At 36.9% G+C, this 15,148-nt stretch overlaps 1 protein-coding gene across 2 annotated transcripts; it reads right to left on the reverse strand.

Moving 5' to 3' along the window:
• Window positions 1-333: 333 nt before the first annotated feature.
• osbpl2a (oxysterol binding protein-like 2a) lies at window positions 334-14,741 on the reverse strand. Of its 2 annotated transcripts, none has more exons than XM_073875413.1 (14): window positions 14,588-14,741; window positions 10,827-10,922; window positions 10,637-10,739; window positions 10,486-10,561; window positions 10,244-10,378; window positions 10,063-10,160; window positions 9,796-9,978; window positions 8,399-8,506; window positions 7,972-8,061; window positions 7,145-7,271; window positions 4,775-4,894; window positions 4,576-4,699; window positions 3,608-3,705; window positions 334-3,078 (listed from the first exon to the last, which is right to left on the reverse strand). In XM_073875413.1, exons 2-14 carry the CDS (start codon window positions 10,861-10,863, stop codon window positions 2,983-2,985), a joined length of 1,395 nt encoding a protein of 464 aa, XP_073731514.1. In that variant the 5' UTR covers window positions 10,864-10,922; window positions 14,588-14,741; the 3' UTR covers window positions 334-2,982. The 2 variants fall into 2 exon arrangements, with proteins under 2 accessions (XP_073731514.1, XP_073731515.1); XM_073875414.1 differs by lacking the exon at window positions 14,588-14,741 and adding an exon at window positions 13,460-14,150.
• Window positions 14,742-15,148: the final 407 nt, after the last annotated feature.

Genomic DNA, 15,148 nt, shown 5'->3' on the forward strand with positions numbered 1-15,148 from the left:
TTGATGGCTCAAGAAAGTGTAATTGTTCGAGTAACATATTTCAATTTAAAATATAAAAAAAATTGTAACCCTAAAGTGTTTTTCAAGTGTAATATTTCTGTAAAGGCTAGGGACAGAAAAATTGACATTTCCGTAGAATGACCCATTATAAAAAAATCACACCAAAAGCCTCCATAGGGATAGACTTAGAACAGTACTTTTTAACTCTAGATCAGTGTGTAATTTACACTCAAGTCCCCCTATATTTCTCATCATAATATGACTTCCTTTCACTTTCCACGTCCTTCGTAAACACAATCACATCACCAATATTTAAGGAGAAAAAACGTCAAGCCTATTTTAAGTATTGTTTATTATTTCAATCTTACATAAATAACATGAACATAGTTGGAGAAGGTGCCCAAAATACACCTCCACAGACAAGAATTAGCCTTTACAATCACAAACTTAAGAAAACGCAGACAAAAAGCTTTTCTGTTTTGTATTTAATTAGATCCACTTTATCATTGACACTGAAAGATCAGTTCACATTTAGATTAATGCACAACAATATGTAGTTCACAAACTTTCTAACCATCTTACATATGAACTTCTTTTAAATGCTTTATCAAAAATTCTGATCTGATGTTCGTCAATTCCTTTATATTTTATGAATTTATTCAGTGAGGTCTCGCATATATCATTAACAATATTGCTAATTTATAAATGAGCAGAATCATAAAGACAGATTCATAAGTGCATTTGTGTCATGAATTGTGGTGATCTATACAAATGTAGTAAAAAGTCACAATGTATCATATTCAATTACGTAAAGCCAGCACAGCACCACGGTGGTAAAGCCGGCTTATATCTATGAAGTGAGTTTCACAATGGCGACAATTCCTAGTGTCAAAAGCCTAATAGGAACACAGACAATTCAATGTGACTAGGTTTACTCATGTAAATGTGATCGCTACAGCAACAACAAAGATGGCACAATATCATGAAGCAATTGCAGAAGAGTGTAATCTTTTTATAGTGACCAATACTAAGTTCAAGGGCATTAAAAGCTAAGAGCTGGTGAAGAAAAGTGTTTAAATATTTCTTTTTTTTAAGCATTAATAATGAGATTAGCTCGTTTAGACATGCCACAATATATTTTATAAAATAATTTGAAGCTAACTAAGATATCCTATAAATTATGGCATAGCCCAAAGCTTGGCTTTTGAAATTGTATGCACTACATGAAACACTACTTAGTAAAGTTAAATACTCTTGTGCTACACAATAGATGATGATCAATAAACATTTCTAATAAGATAATGTTATTTCTTACTGCATTCATCCCAAATAGCTGATGCAAACATACTAACATGCTTTACACCTTTGCCCAAACCCAAAGTATTTGACATAAACAGTGGCGCTCATTGACACATTTTTACAATTCACAGACAGACAAACATCCTTTGCATAGCTTCTGAGATTTGTGTGTGTTAAAAATCACAGTATCATTTAAAGTTTTGAAACAAAAGACAAAGATGTCTTTGCAATTCACTGAGGTCAGCTCTTGTCTTCGATTAGCATGTTTGAAGAAGAAAAGCAACAAAGCATGTACTGTATTAAACTACGCATTTTTGGTATGCATGTATATATATATATATATATGAGGACTAAGCTAAACCAACCTGATATGTGTGAGCAGTTAGTTTAGAAACAAAAGTAAAGGATTAGCACCCATCTCTGTTTCATTCAATTACACTTCCTGATAAGTTATATGGCTTTAGTTTCTACAAGTCGCTTTGGCAACCATAAACAAAATAAAATGTTGGTGTCAGGTTGTATTAGAAAGTTATTTCTATAATAAAAAAACACCTATTTTTAAACCAAGTAAACATTTTTTCATAAGCAGCTTTAATTTTTTGTCTGTCGAAAAACTAAAATTTTTCAATGAGTGAGGAATGAGAATATTTGTTTTAATAAACTCACCATAGAGATGAGAGCCGTATTAATGAGACGGTACAGTTATAGAGATGGGATGACTAAGAAAACCTGCTCAATTTCCTTATTAGGTACTCAAAAATCACCTGCTGATTGGCAGATTATCATATATGACATATTTGCACATCCTGCCTACCATAACAGAGGTCACATTACTAAAAAAAAGAAATTTATATTATCGAGATGATAAAAATATGAGTTTTAATTAGTGCTGGGCAAAGACCAATCGCGATTAATCGCATAAAAAAAAGTAATTTTGGCATAATATATGAGTTTGTGCTGTGTATAATTATTATGTATATTTATATTTAACCACACATACATATACTTATTTCAGAAATGTTATATTATATATATATATATATATATATATATAACACACACATTTAAATGGTTCTTAAATACATACATGAATGTGTGTGCGTATTTATATATACATAATAATTACACAGAGCACACACTCATATATTATGCCAAAAATTACTTTTATTTTGTATGCGATTAATCGCGATTAATCTTTGCCCAGCACTATCAAAAACACAATGATGCTAACATGATCTCCTAATATGTCTTCAGCAGCCTCGCGGTTCAACAATCAAACAGAATTTAATACAGGCGGCACTGCAGCGCTTGTACCAATAAAATAAACACCTGAGTGTAACTAGGCAAGACACGCACGGAAAGGTAAGTACTTATGTATATAAACTAACAACTATATTGTCTACATACATATTGAGGTTTGCACATAATAGCTCTAACATACGACAAAATGAAAAAACAAACATGAATTACTTCGTAAGGCATTCCCTACTTTTTGCAATAAATAAATAAATTCTCACGAACATTGAATTTACATTCTAGTGGACAGTAAAAGTGTGGAGAGGCTTTGTCCGATAAACATTCGTTTGAATCTCTCGTTCCGCCAAACAAAAAAAATGAAAAGGTGAAATATGAAAGGAGCTTATAAGAGAGAGGAAATGATATGGATCGAGTGCTCCAACCAAATCAGTAGATGTCTGGAAGATCAGAGTACCTCCTGTCAAAGTAACCACCCTTGTAGATCCAGTCCGCAGCTCCGGTATAAGGATTATTGCCTTGCTGAAACCATCTGAAATAAGTCAAGACAGTTTAAGTGTTACAATTAGGTAGGATTTTTGTCGTTGTTGTTTCATAAAATGTCTTTCGTTTTGTGGCTCTTGTGCAGGTTGTCAATTCAGCAGGAAAGGTTGTTAGCTTTTGTTTACAGAGCGCACTTGAACGCGCTAATGAGGTATGAGGTCTGTGTGAACAGGGTGCGCAGTGGCATGCAAAACACGTTCACAGAAGAGGAGCAAAAATTGCATGCGTCCAATTATTGCGTTCAGTCTGAGTTCAATGATTTGTTGAAATTTTTTTGGTCCTACGCCTTTCACAGATGACATATATTTATACAAATATGCTATCAGGATGTGAGGAGACTTTCAACCAGTATAACTACAACTGTTTCTGGATCAAATCAGATACCCTGCCTTTAATTTGATGTGAACATGAATATTTTGATTGATCTCCGAGTTATAGAAGAATAGTCTGACATGTTTACAAAATAGGAAAATTACTTTTTAACCTGAAACGGTGGTTTTGTTAATGAAAAAAACCATCTTGTGGACCACTCTTCTTCATCTTTAGCACGTTCTCTTCTGGCAGCTCTCTGCTTCTCCTCCAGTCTCTCCTTTTCTTGACTTGCAGTGTCTGAAATTTAAAGTCCAGATGAAATCAAAATTGACAATTTTACAGTGTTTATTCTAAACAATTTTTCTTAACTCTTAAATTAAAAATTAATAAATTTCAATCAAAATCTTCTGCCCACTAGTGGCGATCATGTTCTGATGACATCAATTAGACGGCTTGTGCGAGAACATCCATTAACTCCGCCCCCTCCAAAGTGTCAGTCTGCTGCCAGTTGCATTTCTGAATAAAATGCCTACTTTTCTATATCCAATCAAAGCACATTGGAAAACCCAAGCCACGCCCACTATTTCACTCAGAAATACGTCACAAGGGGTGCACCGATATATCGGCCGATGATGCTTGCTATGCTTCTCAATGAATTATGGTGAAATGCCGCTACATCCCAAAGCCAGAGGGCGCTTTCGTGCAGAAATGCAATATGCGCTGCAGACGAAAAACCATACACACGCAGCTATGACGCGCAGCTCCAGGAAATAACCTAGGGATATACTTAAATTGCTGTTCTTCAGGTATTTTCATGATAATAAAGAATATCTACAATGATTATGTATGACAAGTGTTGCTTTTTCAAATGCATGTTATAAACAACTCAAACTCATAGTGATTTCAGATCGATAGGTATTTACTGATCAAAAGCCGTAGTACATAAAATAGCTGTGAATAATATCAGCTGTGCGATTCAGAATAGTTATCGGCCACGTATTATTAGTGTATATCGGCATTTATCGGTGCACCCCTAGTCACAGCATAGAAGTAGAGTCGATCATGACTTCCAGTTCATGGGGACTTTAAAAACAGGTTCTAGATTGCAGCATCAAGAACTTTATGAGGGTCTGTGTGTCAAAAGAGAAAGCAAGATCTTCTCCATACCTATATCACCATTCTCCATAGCTCTGATGTCCGGTCGCAGACGACAGTCTGTTGGCGCTATGACTCCAGCCATGCCGGGCTCCAACTCATTGAGTGCCATGGCAAAGTTGGTAAAATTATACATCTAAGCAGAATCAATAAAGTTAGACACACCCAGTGTTTGCATGTGTAGCAATAAAAGAAGATTTGGTTTAGGAACCTGTGTGGAGTTTGGAGGTCGAGGAGCAATTCTCCACAGTAATGTGCTGCCTGGGATCATAGTGACCGTCTCCTGGATATCTGGCATCTCATCTGCATCCTCACCGCCTGTACCCTGCTCCTAATTAGACATGGATACAGCCATTTAAACTATTAAACAACACAAAGCAAGATTAAAGAAAGGCACAGTACTGCAACTATTTCAGAAAGTAAATTCCCTTCTATCCTCTGAGATGCTCTGTAATTCTGAATGTATGAAGACTAGGGGTGTGGCGGATCACAAAACTCATGTTTTTTAAATATGATGATTATTTTTAGAGCTACAGAAGTGATTTTCTTTTTGTCTTGAGTTGTTTAATTGACATTAACGACACAGACTAAGGTAGGTTAATTGAGGTTACTGTCTCTTTAAGATTAACAGGGACTGGTTTCTGCCTAATCTATACATAAAGTTAAAGGAATATTCCATTTTCTTAAAAGAAAAATCCAGATAATTTACTCACCACCATGTCATCCAAAATGTTGATGTCTTTCTTTGTTCAATCAAGAAGAAATGATGTTTTTTGAGGAAAACATTGCAGGATTTTTCTCATTTTAATGGACTTTAATAGAGCCCAACATTTAATACTTAACTCAACACTTAACAGTTTTTTCAACGGAGTTTCAAATGACTATAAACGATCCCAAACGAGGCATAAGGGTCTTATCTAGCGAAATGATTGTCATTTTTGACAAGAAAAATAAAAAATATCCACTTTTAAAGCACAACTTCTCGTCTAGATCCAGTCGTGATGCGTCAGCGTGACCCCACGCAATACGTCATGACGTCAAGAGGTCACAGAGGACGAACGTGAAACTCTGCCCCAGTGTTTACAAATGTGTTGAAAGAGGACTGTTCCTACGTTGTTGTATGTCAACTGATACTAATTAATGTCTTTGTGTCAGTTTACTGTTTACAATGGTCCGCAAATTTGCGTTTTATATATGTAACACGTGACCTCCCTGCGTCACTGCGCATTTGCGTTGGGTTGCGCTGGACCGGACCTGGACGAGGGGTTGTGGTTTGAAAGGGCATGTTTTTTATTTTTCTTGTCAAAAATGACAATCGTTTCGCTAGATAAGACCCTTATGCCTCGTTTGGGATCGTTTATAGTCATTTGAAACTCCGTTGAAAATAACCGTTAAGTGTTGAGTTAAATAATAAATGTTGGGCTCTATTAAAGTCCATTAAAATGAGAAAAATCCTGCAATGTTCTCCTCAAAAAACACAATTTCATCTCGACTGAACAAAGAAAGACATCAACATTTTGGATGACATGGTGGTGAGTAAATTATCTGGATTTTTTTTTTAAGAAAATGGAATATTCCTTTAAGACATAAAGAAATGTTTTTATTAGAAAAATAATACTTTGGAGATCGTTTTGCTTGTATGTGCCCTGTCAAACAGAAAGATTTTATGTATGCTTGCTTTTTGAAACGCATCTCTCCATGTATGCACTTTTGAGTGCACTTAAAACTTAGTCGCTCCACATAAAAACGTTACTTTTTTTTCATTGCTCTATTCACCAAATGTATTTTAATCAACTTAAGTATAAGACACAGCACCACAACTTTCTCTGAAGTTTACACATCAAGAGTTATGATCTTTGAAGGGCATAGGGATGATCACGTCTGACTGGAGCTGTACCGGACACATTTAACCGCATGTGCGTGTGTGCATACAAAAGCTGCTCACTTTAAAGGAATAGTCTACTCATTTTCGGTATTGAAATGTGTTATTGCCTTGACTGGGAGTTGTTGGTGCATCCCTCTGTCGTCTGTGTGCATGCACGTGGGCGCTGGGGCGCGCTGCGACGCTTCGATGGCATTTGGCTTGGCCCCGTTCATTCAATGGTACCAATCAGAGATAAAGTTAGAAGTGACCAAACACATCAACATTTTTCCTATTTAAGACGAGTAGTTATACGAGCAAATTTGGTGGTACAAAATAAAACGTAGCGCTTTTCTAAGTGGAATTAAAAAAGGAACTATATTTTATGGCGTAATAACACTTTTGATCCAGAAACAGTTGTAGTTAACGCTTTTTGCGGTTAATTTGTTTAAAATCACTTGAAATGTTACATTTCCAAGCCTTTGAAGCACGTGCAAATGATAAACTTTTCCCATTTAATTTGCGTATTAATCCGCGAATCACATGCGAGCCTAACCGTGGGTCATGATTAGTATGGATCACGGATCAACTGCGATCCATCCCAGCACTAATGAAGACCATTGTGGAAGTCTTTTGGAGTATGTGTGTTAGAATACCGTGTGAAAACAGAACAGAAAATACATTTTGGCTTTACAGTCAGAGTTGAAAACAGGTTTTTACCTGCTTGTGTTTCTTAGAATCTCCTCCACTTTTCTTCTCTGCTTTCTTATTGGCTTCGTAGACTTTTGGCTCAATGCTGTACATGCACTCAGTCCATTTCCCGTAGATAACCAGACGCTTCTTTTTACTGAAATTTATTTGTACAAAATGCAAACATTAAATGTCTGTGTAATGCGAATGTGTTCTGAGTTTGTAACACCATAGAAAAATTTGTTATTACCCCCAGCCAAATTTGAATGACACACAAAATAGAAGCTCAAAATACCCCACAGATCATTTTTGTTATAGCATGTCTAAAATGCCCCTATTTGAGTGGAAGTAAAAAAGCGGAAGGAACTTTTCATTGGTGTACCTTTAAATGCAAATAAGCTACTCTTCCTTACTCCCTTGCCAACAGACAGTGAGCGCTTTTGGTTAAAATATATCTGATTCCAGTAAATACAGTTTGGGACAATAGTATCTTTAGCCGCATTAGCGCTACAATGTGCTACCAAACACATTTAGAAAAGCTTTTGGGTAAAATTTGAGTCAGTCAGTGGCGGGGCTTTGTTTGTGTGACATCATATTAACGAGAGAATCAAAACAGCATGTCTAATGAGACATGATGCTTTGGTTTAATGTGGATTAAAAAAGGAGAGGGTGGATTGTGGGGTTGTCTGCCAACAAACATTTATGTCCTTATAAAAGTGGATTTTGCATGTCCCCTTTAAATTACATTTAAAAAGCATTCAGTGAGATAAGAGACATAAGCAGTAGATATGAAGCATAAACTCAACAGACCGTGAGCCAGATATACCCGATGACATCTGACACGAGTGACTGCTCACCTCTTGTCCTGGATATGTCCCTCTACTCTGTGCAGCTCTTTGCCAAACATGCCGCATGGCTTAAAATTCAGCACACACTTATCCCCGGTGCTAAAACCAATAGAGAGAAGACACAACAGTTCATTGACTGAACAATGATGTCTGATTAATTGTATGCTGTTACTTAACTAAGCTAAAGTGTCATAACCTTATTATGAGTTTAGATGTCATTAATTTCACTTTAATTACAATTTTGGACATGAACTTACTCTGTCAATATTAAAGATATCAAGGTTATTTTTCACATAATTATCTTTATGTTAAGTAGGATGATTTTATGTAGAAAACAAAAAATGACTTTAACTGGGTTTTCACAAATACAGGAATACTTCTATTGACTCCTATTTACACAATTTGGCATAAACCAATAGATGAAGACACGCAATACCTGTGGTTAACTATCTCCACTGTTCCATACTGCTCGATCCACAGTTTACCCAGGATAACATTATGCACACAGCACATAGGATTTGTCCATGTGTATGCTTCTTTGTGCCTGTGGGAAAACAGGTGCCAGTCATTATTCACGCTTTGTAAGCTCTTCTATAAAGCCCAGAACTGACCACAGCATCTTAAAGTGATGTCACTACCGTATTCTCCGGAATATAAGTTGCACTTTTTTCATAGTTTGATGGAACTTGTAGTCAGGTGCGACTTATAGATCAAAATAATTTCATATGAACCAAGAGAAACCATTACCGTCTACAGCCGCGAGAGTCCGCTCTGTGCTGTTCCTGAATTTATGTAATTCAATGGATTCAGTGATGCAGAATGACTTCGGGACCTTTTTGAACTTGATTTGGCTTGTCGTGTTAATTTAGCCTATTCAGCCTCAGTATTCAGTATGTTCTGTATGCTATTATGTATTGTGTAAATAAATGTTTATGTTACTTTAACATGTACGGACACCTATTCAGCCTGCTGTTCTGTGCTATTGTTTAGTTGAATAACTTGCCTTTCCAGATTAAATAACTGTTCTTCGGCTTGGATTTTGTGAAATCATTTTCTAAATAAGCGCGACATATAGTACAGTGCGACATATAGTCCAGTGTGACATATATATGTTTTTTCTCTTCTAAACGCATTTTTGACTGATGCGACTTATACTCCGGAGCGACTTATAGTCCAGAAAATACGGTATATATATATATATATATATATATATATATATGTGAAGAGTTTGGTTCCAAAACGCAATAAATCCATTTTGACAAATTTCGGTAAAAACGTGTTTTCTATACCAAGAAAGTGACAAGATGAAAACCACTATTTTCTGTTACAAACTTTCACATAGCATCTTTAGGTTATAAAAACATAAAAAATTCAAATCCATAACTTGATTTTTAAAGATTTATTATAAAAACGAATAATTTTTTCCACAAAATGCAATAAATCCATGACAGTTTTTTATTTCAAAATGCTATAAATCTATTAAATCAATGTATAAATGTGCATTCATCTTTACCATATTTATAGTATTATTTTGTTTTGTTTGTTGATCACGAAGTAGATGAGGAAAACTATGGCTCCGTACTCAGCGCGCCGTTTGTTTACATTGCGTGACTGGTGGGCTGTAATTTCAGAAATGGATTTATTGCGTTCTGTAAAAAAGGAGGATTGGCATTTATCGCATTTTGGGAAAAAAGATGACAGAATAACACGGCGGATATTGGATTTTGCATAAAATTAAGAATTTACTTTTAACTACTGACCTGATATAATACTTTTCAAAAATGGCGTTTATCGCGTTTTGTGAACCAAACTCTTCATATATATAAAACTTACTTGGACAGTTCGAGCGTCATAGTGCCTTTTGGCTCCGCCTCCACACTCTTCCCCCAGAATTTCAGTTTAGGGTAGATAGAGCCATGAAACGAGAAGTCCTGATTCAGTGACTCCGCATAGAAGGCACTGATTGGTGGATGGTGGCTGACCTGTTCTGAGATCATTCGGTAACCTACATCCTCTCTGAACACAAATAAAACACGAGCTACATGTATATGGAAAAGACCAGTAGATATGCAACAGCAGATTAATGTACAGAGAGTCTACCTCGTGAGCTCGTAAGTCTCTCCTAACAAAGGGTTAAAAGGTTTTCCAGTTCTGTCCCATTGCGATGCAACAGCAGAAACGGCGAATGCGGCAACGAGCTGAAAAATGTGGCGCCAAGGTTTAATAAACACCTCGAACGACACAATGAATTTTATACACATGTGATAAATGAGGGACTAACCTGCATACGCTCAATAGAGTCCGAATGTGTACAAGCTTTATGGATGAGGTATGTATGTTCCATGTATTCTGTAATTCTTTGCAAGAAGCTCAGCGGTTCGTTGAAAACAATAGGCATTGTTATCTTCGACAGCTCCTAATGCATTGCCAAAGAAAAGATAATGGTTTGGAAAATGGTCAGCGCGATAGCACGTTGGTGGGTTCTCAACTTGAGGTTTAGCAAGAATCAATGCAGATGCTCACCATTCCAATGCATTTCTTCAGAAATCCCCATATACTGAAGTCATTTCTAGAGTACATGGGCGCTGGGAGAGTAGTTCTGCACAGATACACACATAAATACATTACATAAAGATTCAGTTTCCTGCTGCTGGATATTATTTCGACAGCTTACCGTCTCTCCCAAACTCCATTCTCAGACGGCACTTTGCCGTTTACCGTCTGCTTGACGCATGCATCTTTAAAGCTGACTTCACAGGAGTCGTCTGATTCCAAACCTGAGACAGGAAAAAAGATTCGCTCGATAATGAAGTGTCAATTATGTGCAAAACCTCATACTTTCAGAATCTCATTGCGTTCTTCACCTGTCTCAGCATCATAGAACTCTTCCTCGCTGTTCATGATGGAGTTGCTGCTGTTGATGTCAATCAGAAGGCATCGTTCCTCAGCCTAAATGTGATCTGTAAATCAAAACAGAGAATCACAAAGCGATTAAGTTTATGTTGTATCTGATAGGGCTGGGTCATGTTGACCAAAATTCATATCATTTTGTGATGAATGGCGATGTAGCTCTGTATTATCTACTAAGTGGACTAGATGATAACATGCAAGTCCAAGCCTCAGAATTACCTTTATTAAAATGGTCATTTTAAAAAATAAAATGAAAAGACAGGGTTTTCCTCCCTGCTTGGTTGCTGCACAACATGCCAGCTGGTTTGAAATGCAAAGTCATATCAGACCGTACCGATATGGCTGTAACGATTACTCGTGCAAATGCACGTTTTCTTAATGAATGAATTTAAATGAATTACGTTGAAATCCCAGAACACCCAAAAGCCAGAGGGCGCTCTCGTGCAGAAACTCCAATTGTGTCACAGAAGAAGTACCATTACAAACACTATGCCAGGAAATGTCTTGCGCGTTTCTTACGGAAATTATATTACGCAGCGCCTGAAAGTAGTCCCCTTGGTAACTTTCAATAGCCGGGGACTATTTTTGGGCACTGCGTAATATCATTGCACCTCCTGCAGCCATGTTACGGCAGCAAAGTCCTTGGTTACTATGCCAGAATGAGAGTATAGTTCCTAGCCATATCTGCCTAGAAAATCACAACTTTTAATTTTCCGTCGCTCTTAGTACACGATGTAACTAATAGGACAAATATCGAAACTCTTTGGTTATTTTTTTGCGCTATGCTAATGGTCTAATCAGATTCAATGGATTGTGCTAAGCTATGCTAAAAGTGGTACCGCCAGAACCGGAGATCAGCAGAATGGATTCCAAAACGGTAAAACTCAAATGTTTAACTTTAGGGGAGCTAGAAAATTAGCATATTTTCTAGGGGTGTGACGAGACACTTAATGCACGAGACGAGACACGAGATTTGGTTCACGAGAACGAGACGATATTTTCACACTTTTTAAGAAATCCTCAATGATAAAATAAATGAATAAGAAACTGAAATCACGTTATTTTTAAATGTTTTAACTAATCAAGGACTGTCCTTAAAAATTTGCTAACTGATTTTATTTTTGAGTAAAATAAATAGACCCAAGTGAGCAATAGCCTTTAAAATTACATAATAACGAAGATGCAATAATAATTGGTTCAAATAAAGTATTAAAACCAAGTTACATTAAACAACATTACATTAACAAACACATTACATTTGTGGTCTATAATAAAAAGCATTATGTATGTATTATAACAAATGCCTGCAGGGGGCGATAGTGGACTCGTTTCGCGGATGCTATCTTCACTTTCACCTTAGGCAGAGAAACGCTTATTTTTAGCCAAACAATGTTTAAATCCATTTGAATATTTAATATATGTCCATTTCTTTACAATAGAAATGATATAGCCACTGTCATTTTTGAGCAAGAACATGCAGACATTAAAACATTTAAATTTTTAATCTGCTGGGATTTCACATCTGACACTGATCGACAGACAAACACAACGCATCTCAGACTTCATACGAGTTCCCAAACGAACAATATTGAAAACCCAAACAAAAAAGCACACGCAGTAAAAGACAGAATATAATGCATGCACTCTAAAAGGGTCAAACAGAAAGCTGCATCCTCCGGAGGTCGCATATGCAGGTTGCATACGTCATCAAGGTTTATTTCAGATAATTAACTGAGCATTCGCAAGTCATGAGCATATTACAACAATTTGCGATTAACTAAATAATTAGTAAACTTTATAATTGTTATTAATCTCTAATAAGACAGTCTTTGTGATGTTAATGCAGTTTAGAAATGCGACCTCCGAAGGATGCAGTCTTTTATTTGAGAAACTGCCAGCATTTCACCTCCACGAGAAATCTCGTGACATGATTAATCTCGCGAGACACATTTAATCTTGCGAGATCTCGTCGCACAAGATCTCGTCACACCCCTAATACAGGGAGCTACACTGCATATGCGACCTTTTGAACTGCCGTTGCGACCCTAATTTTTAATGGGTCGCAAATGTGCTACCTAATGTTTTAGACAATATGCTATGATTTACTATGAGCATTTATTAATATTAAAAATTTTCAAAAAAAAGTGGAGTGTCCCTTTAATGTTAACCCTTCTTCTTTTCTCTTAGAAAGAACAAATCCAACCACATGTTTTAAACAGCTGTGCTTGGCAAAACCATCTGATGAAAGTGGCGGATCAAGCTAATCCTTTAATGGCCAATGGAGGCTCATAGCAAAAAGAGAGAGTTGGTCTTTAATGAGTTGTCATTACAGCAACCGAATATAGAGATTCACAATGTCTGCCTCATTACGGTAAAAATACCATACAGGAATTATACGGTAGCACAGGGAAACAGGAATGCAAGGGGCTGAAAGGGAAAATTATTAAAACGCCGGATCACATCTCAGGATCTTATTTTGATGTAAAACACCAAATGCAAAGCAGTTTAAAAAAACCTATTGACAGTATAACAGAGGACAGCTTTATGCAAATTACTTGGAACTAGTAAAGGCAAAGCACACACTTACTGTAACAAGGTGACAGCTATCACACATTCAAATAGCCCATGTGGTAAACAGACCTCTGAGGACGTTTTGGCCGACTGAGCAGCACGTGGGCCAGCGGTTTTATAACCACACAGAGTAAAGGTACTGGTAGAGCTCAGTAGAGGAGTGTAAAGGTGAATGTTCCTGACTTGGGATCAGAAAACAGATAAACCGTGGATTTGAAAGCAAAGGAGCCAAAGTAAACTGTCTACTTTGCCTGCTGCAGGCTTCATATGACTCTAAATACAGTCAATTTTAAATAAATACAGTCATTTGTTTTTAAAGTAATTACCAACAACTCTGAGAAGAAAGCTTTCAAATGAATCATCTAATACTATAACAACACAATTAGGGAATAAATCTAACAACTGGTCTAGCAACTCACTGGGAGGTGATACCTTACCTACTGTTACTATGACAACCAAGTGGACATAAATGAAGTTCCTGGCTACACAAAAGGGATCCCTGGATAAACTTAGATTATTTAGTAATGGTTGCTATGGCTTATTTCAGATAAGATGAGCTTGCATTGTTGCTAACTAACAGATGAATGAGTCTTTTCTCTCTCTCTTTCTCTCCATTACCCACACACAGGTGTACAAAGTGCAAAATCAACACAAGGGGTCCATATTTAGTTTATCCAGGTATACATCAAAAGTTATAAAATATCACTATTACTACATATAGATCACAGTGTTTATTTCCCCAAACAGGACAACTAACGTTATCTGAATACAACCATACACACACCATAAACACAATCTGGTGCACTGTAACAGCCTAACGTTAGCCAACAGACAAGTGATACGTGCGATGAGTGCGATGACATTTAAGTTATGCCCTGCTAAACATACAAACAAATACTGATACTATGAATAACTTGCCTCGCTCGGCATCTTTAATTCATATCCAATGTGGACGGTATTATTTTGCCCGAGCTGTTTTGACCCGCGTTAGCCGCTAGCAATCCCAACGAAGCGGTCAATAACAAACACCATATTACTCAACAACCCGTTTGATGCCATTAAACACCACACCACGCTACAGAAATCATGTCATTTAACCGCGATCGCGCGTGACGGGCTGAATAACTCGCGTGTGGCACTTTACCTTTGAATAACGCAAAGCTGGATCGCTCCTTTCTCTGTTGGGACAGACAACAAGCGCCCAGTTTGGGAAGGCTGACATGGGGGCGGGAACATTTCGCCAGGTCGGAATGACAGATGGGATTGGAGGGCTGTGGTGGGACTCAAAGCGTAAAGAGGCGGGACGAAAGGTGATTGACAGATAAAGTAGCTTATTGGTAAAGGATAGCCCTCCGCAAACGCACGATATTAACCTCTAGAAGAGGCGGGGCTACATTAAAGTTATGTAAAGAGGTCTGTACCAAAAAGGCAGGCATAAAGGTTATTTATAATCTAACGATATATAAAGGCTATGGTTGTTTTTTCTTGAATATGACTACTGTCCAGGGTAGTTATATCAGAAAGCATAATGACTGTTTATTAAATGCTTTATAGCCACTCTGAAGCTAAATATGTTTTATGAATACAAAGTACAATGCCATAATTTCACAGAAATGTGTTAATTTGGCTAAATTAGTTAATTTAATGTCGTCTCGACAAAAAAATAAAATATAGCCACTAGATGGCGTAACAATGTCAAGATACT

The sequence above is a fragment of the Misgurnus anguillicaudatus genome, chromosome 13, assembly GCF_027580225.2.
Source record: "Misgurnus anguillicaudatus chromosome 13, ASM2758022v2, whole genome shotgun sequence".
Classification (NCBI taxonomy): domain Eukaryota; kingdom Metazoa; phylum Chordata; class Actinopteri; order Cypriniformes; family Cobitidae; genus Misgurnus; species Misgurnus anguillicaudatus.

Coding starts and splice junctions, on each gene's coding strand:
- osbpl2a (XM_073875413.1), bottom strand. CDS start 10,863: ATGAACAGCGAGGAAGAGTTCTATGATGCTGAGACAG. Junction 8,507..9,795: donor ATGACGCTCGAACTGTCCAA/GTAAGTTTTATA, acceptor GTTTTCCCACAG/GCACAAAGAAGCATACACAT. Junction 3,706..4,575: donor TATGGAGAATGGTGATATAG/GTATGGAGAAGA, acceptor TTTAAATTTCAG/ACACTGCAAGTCAAGAAAAG.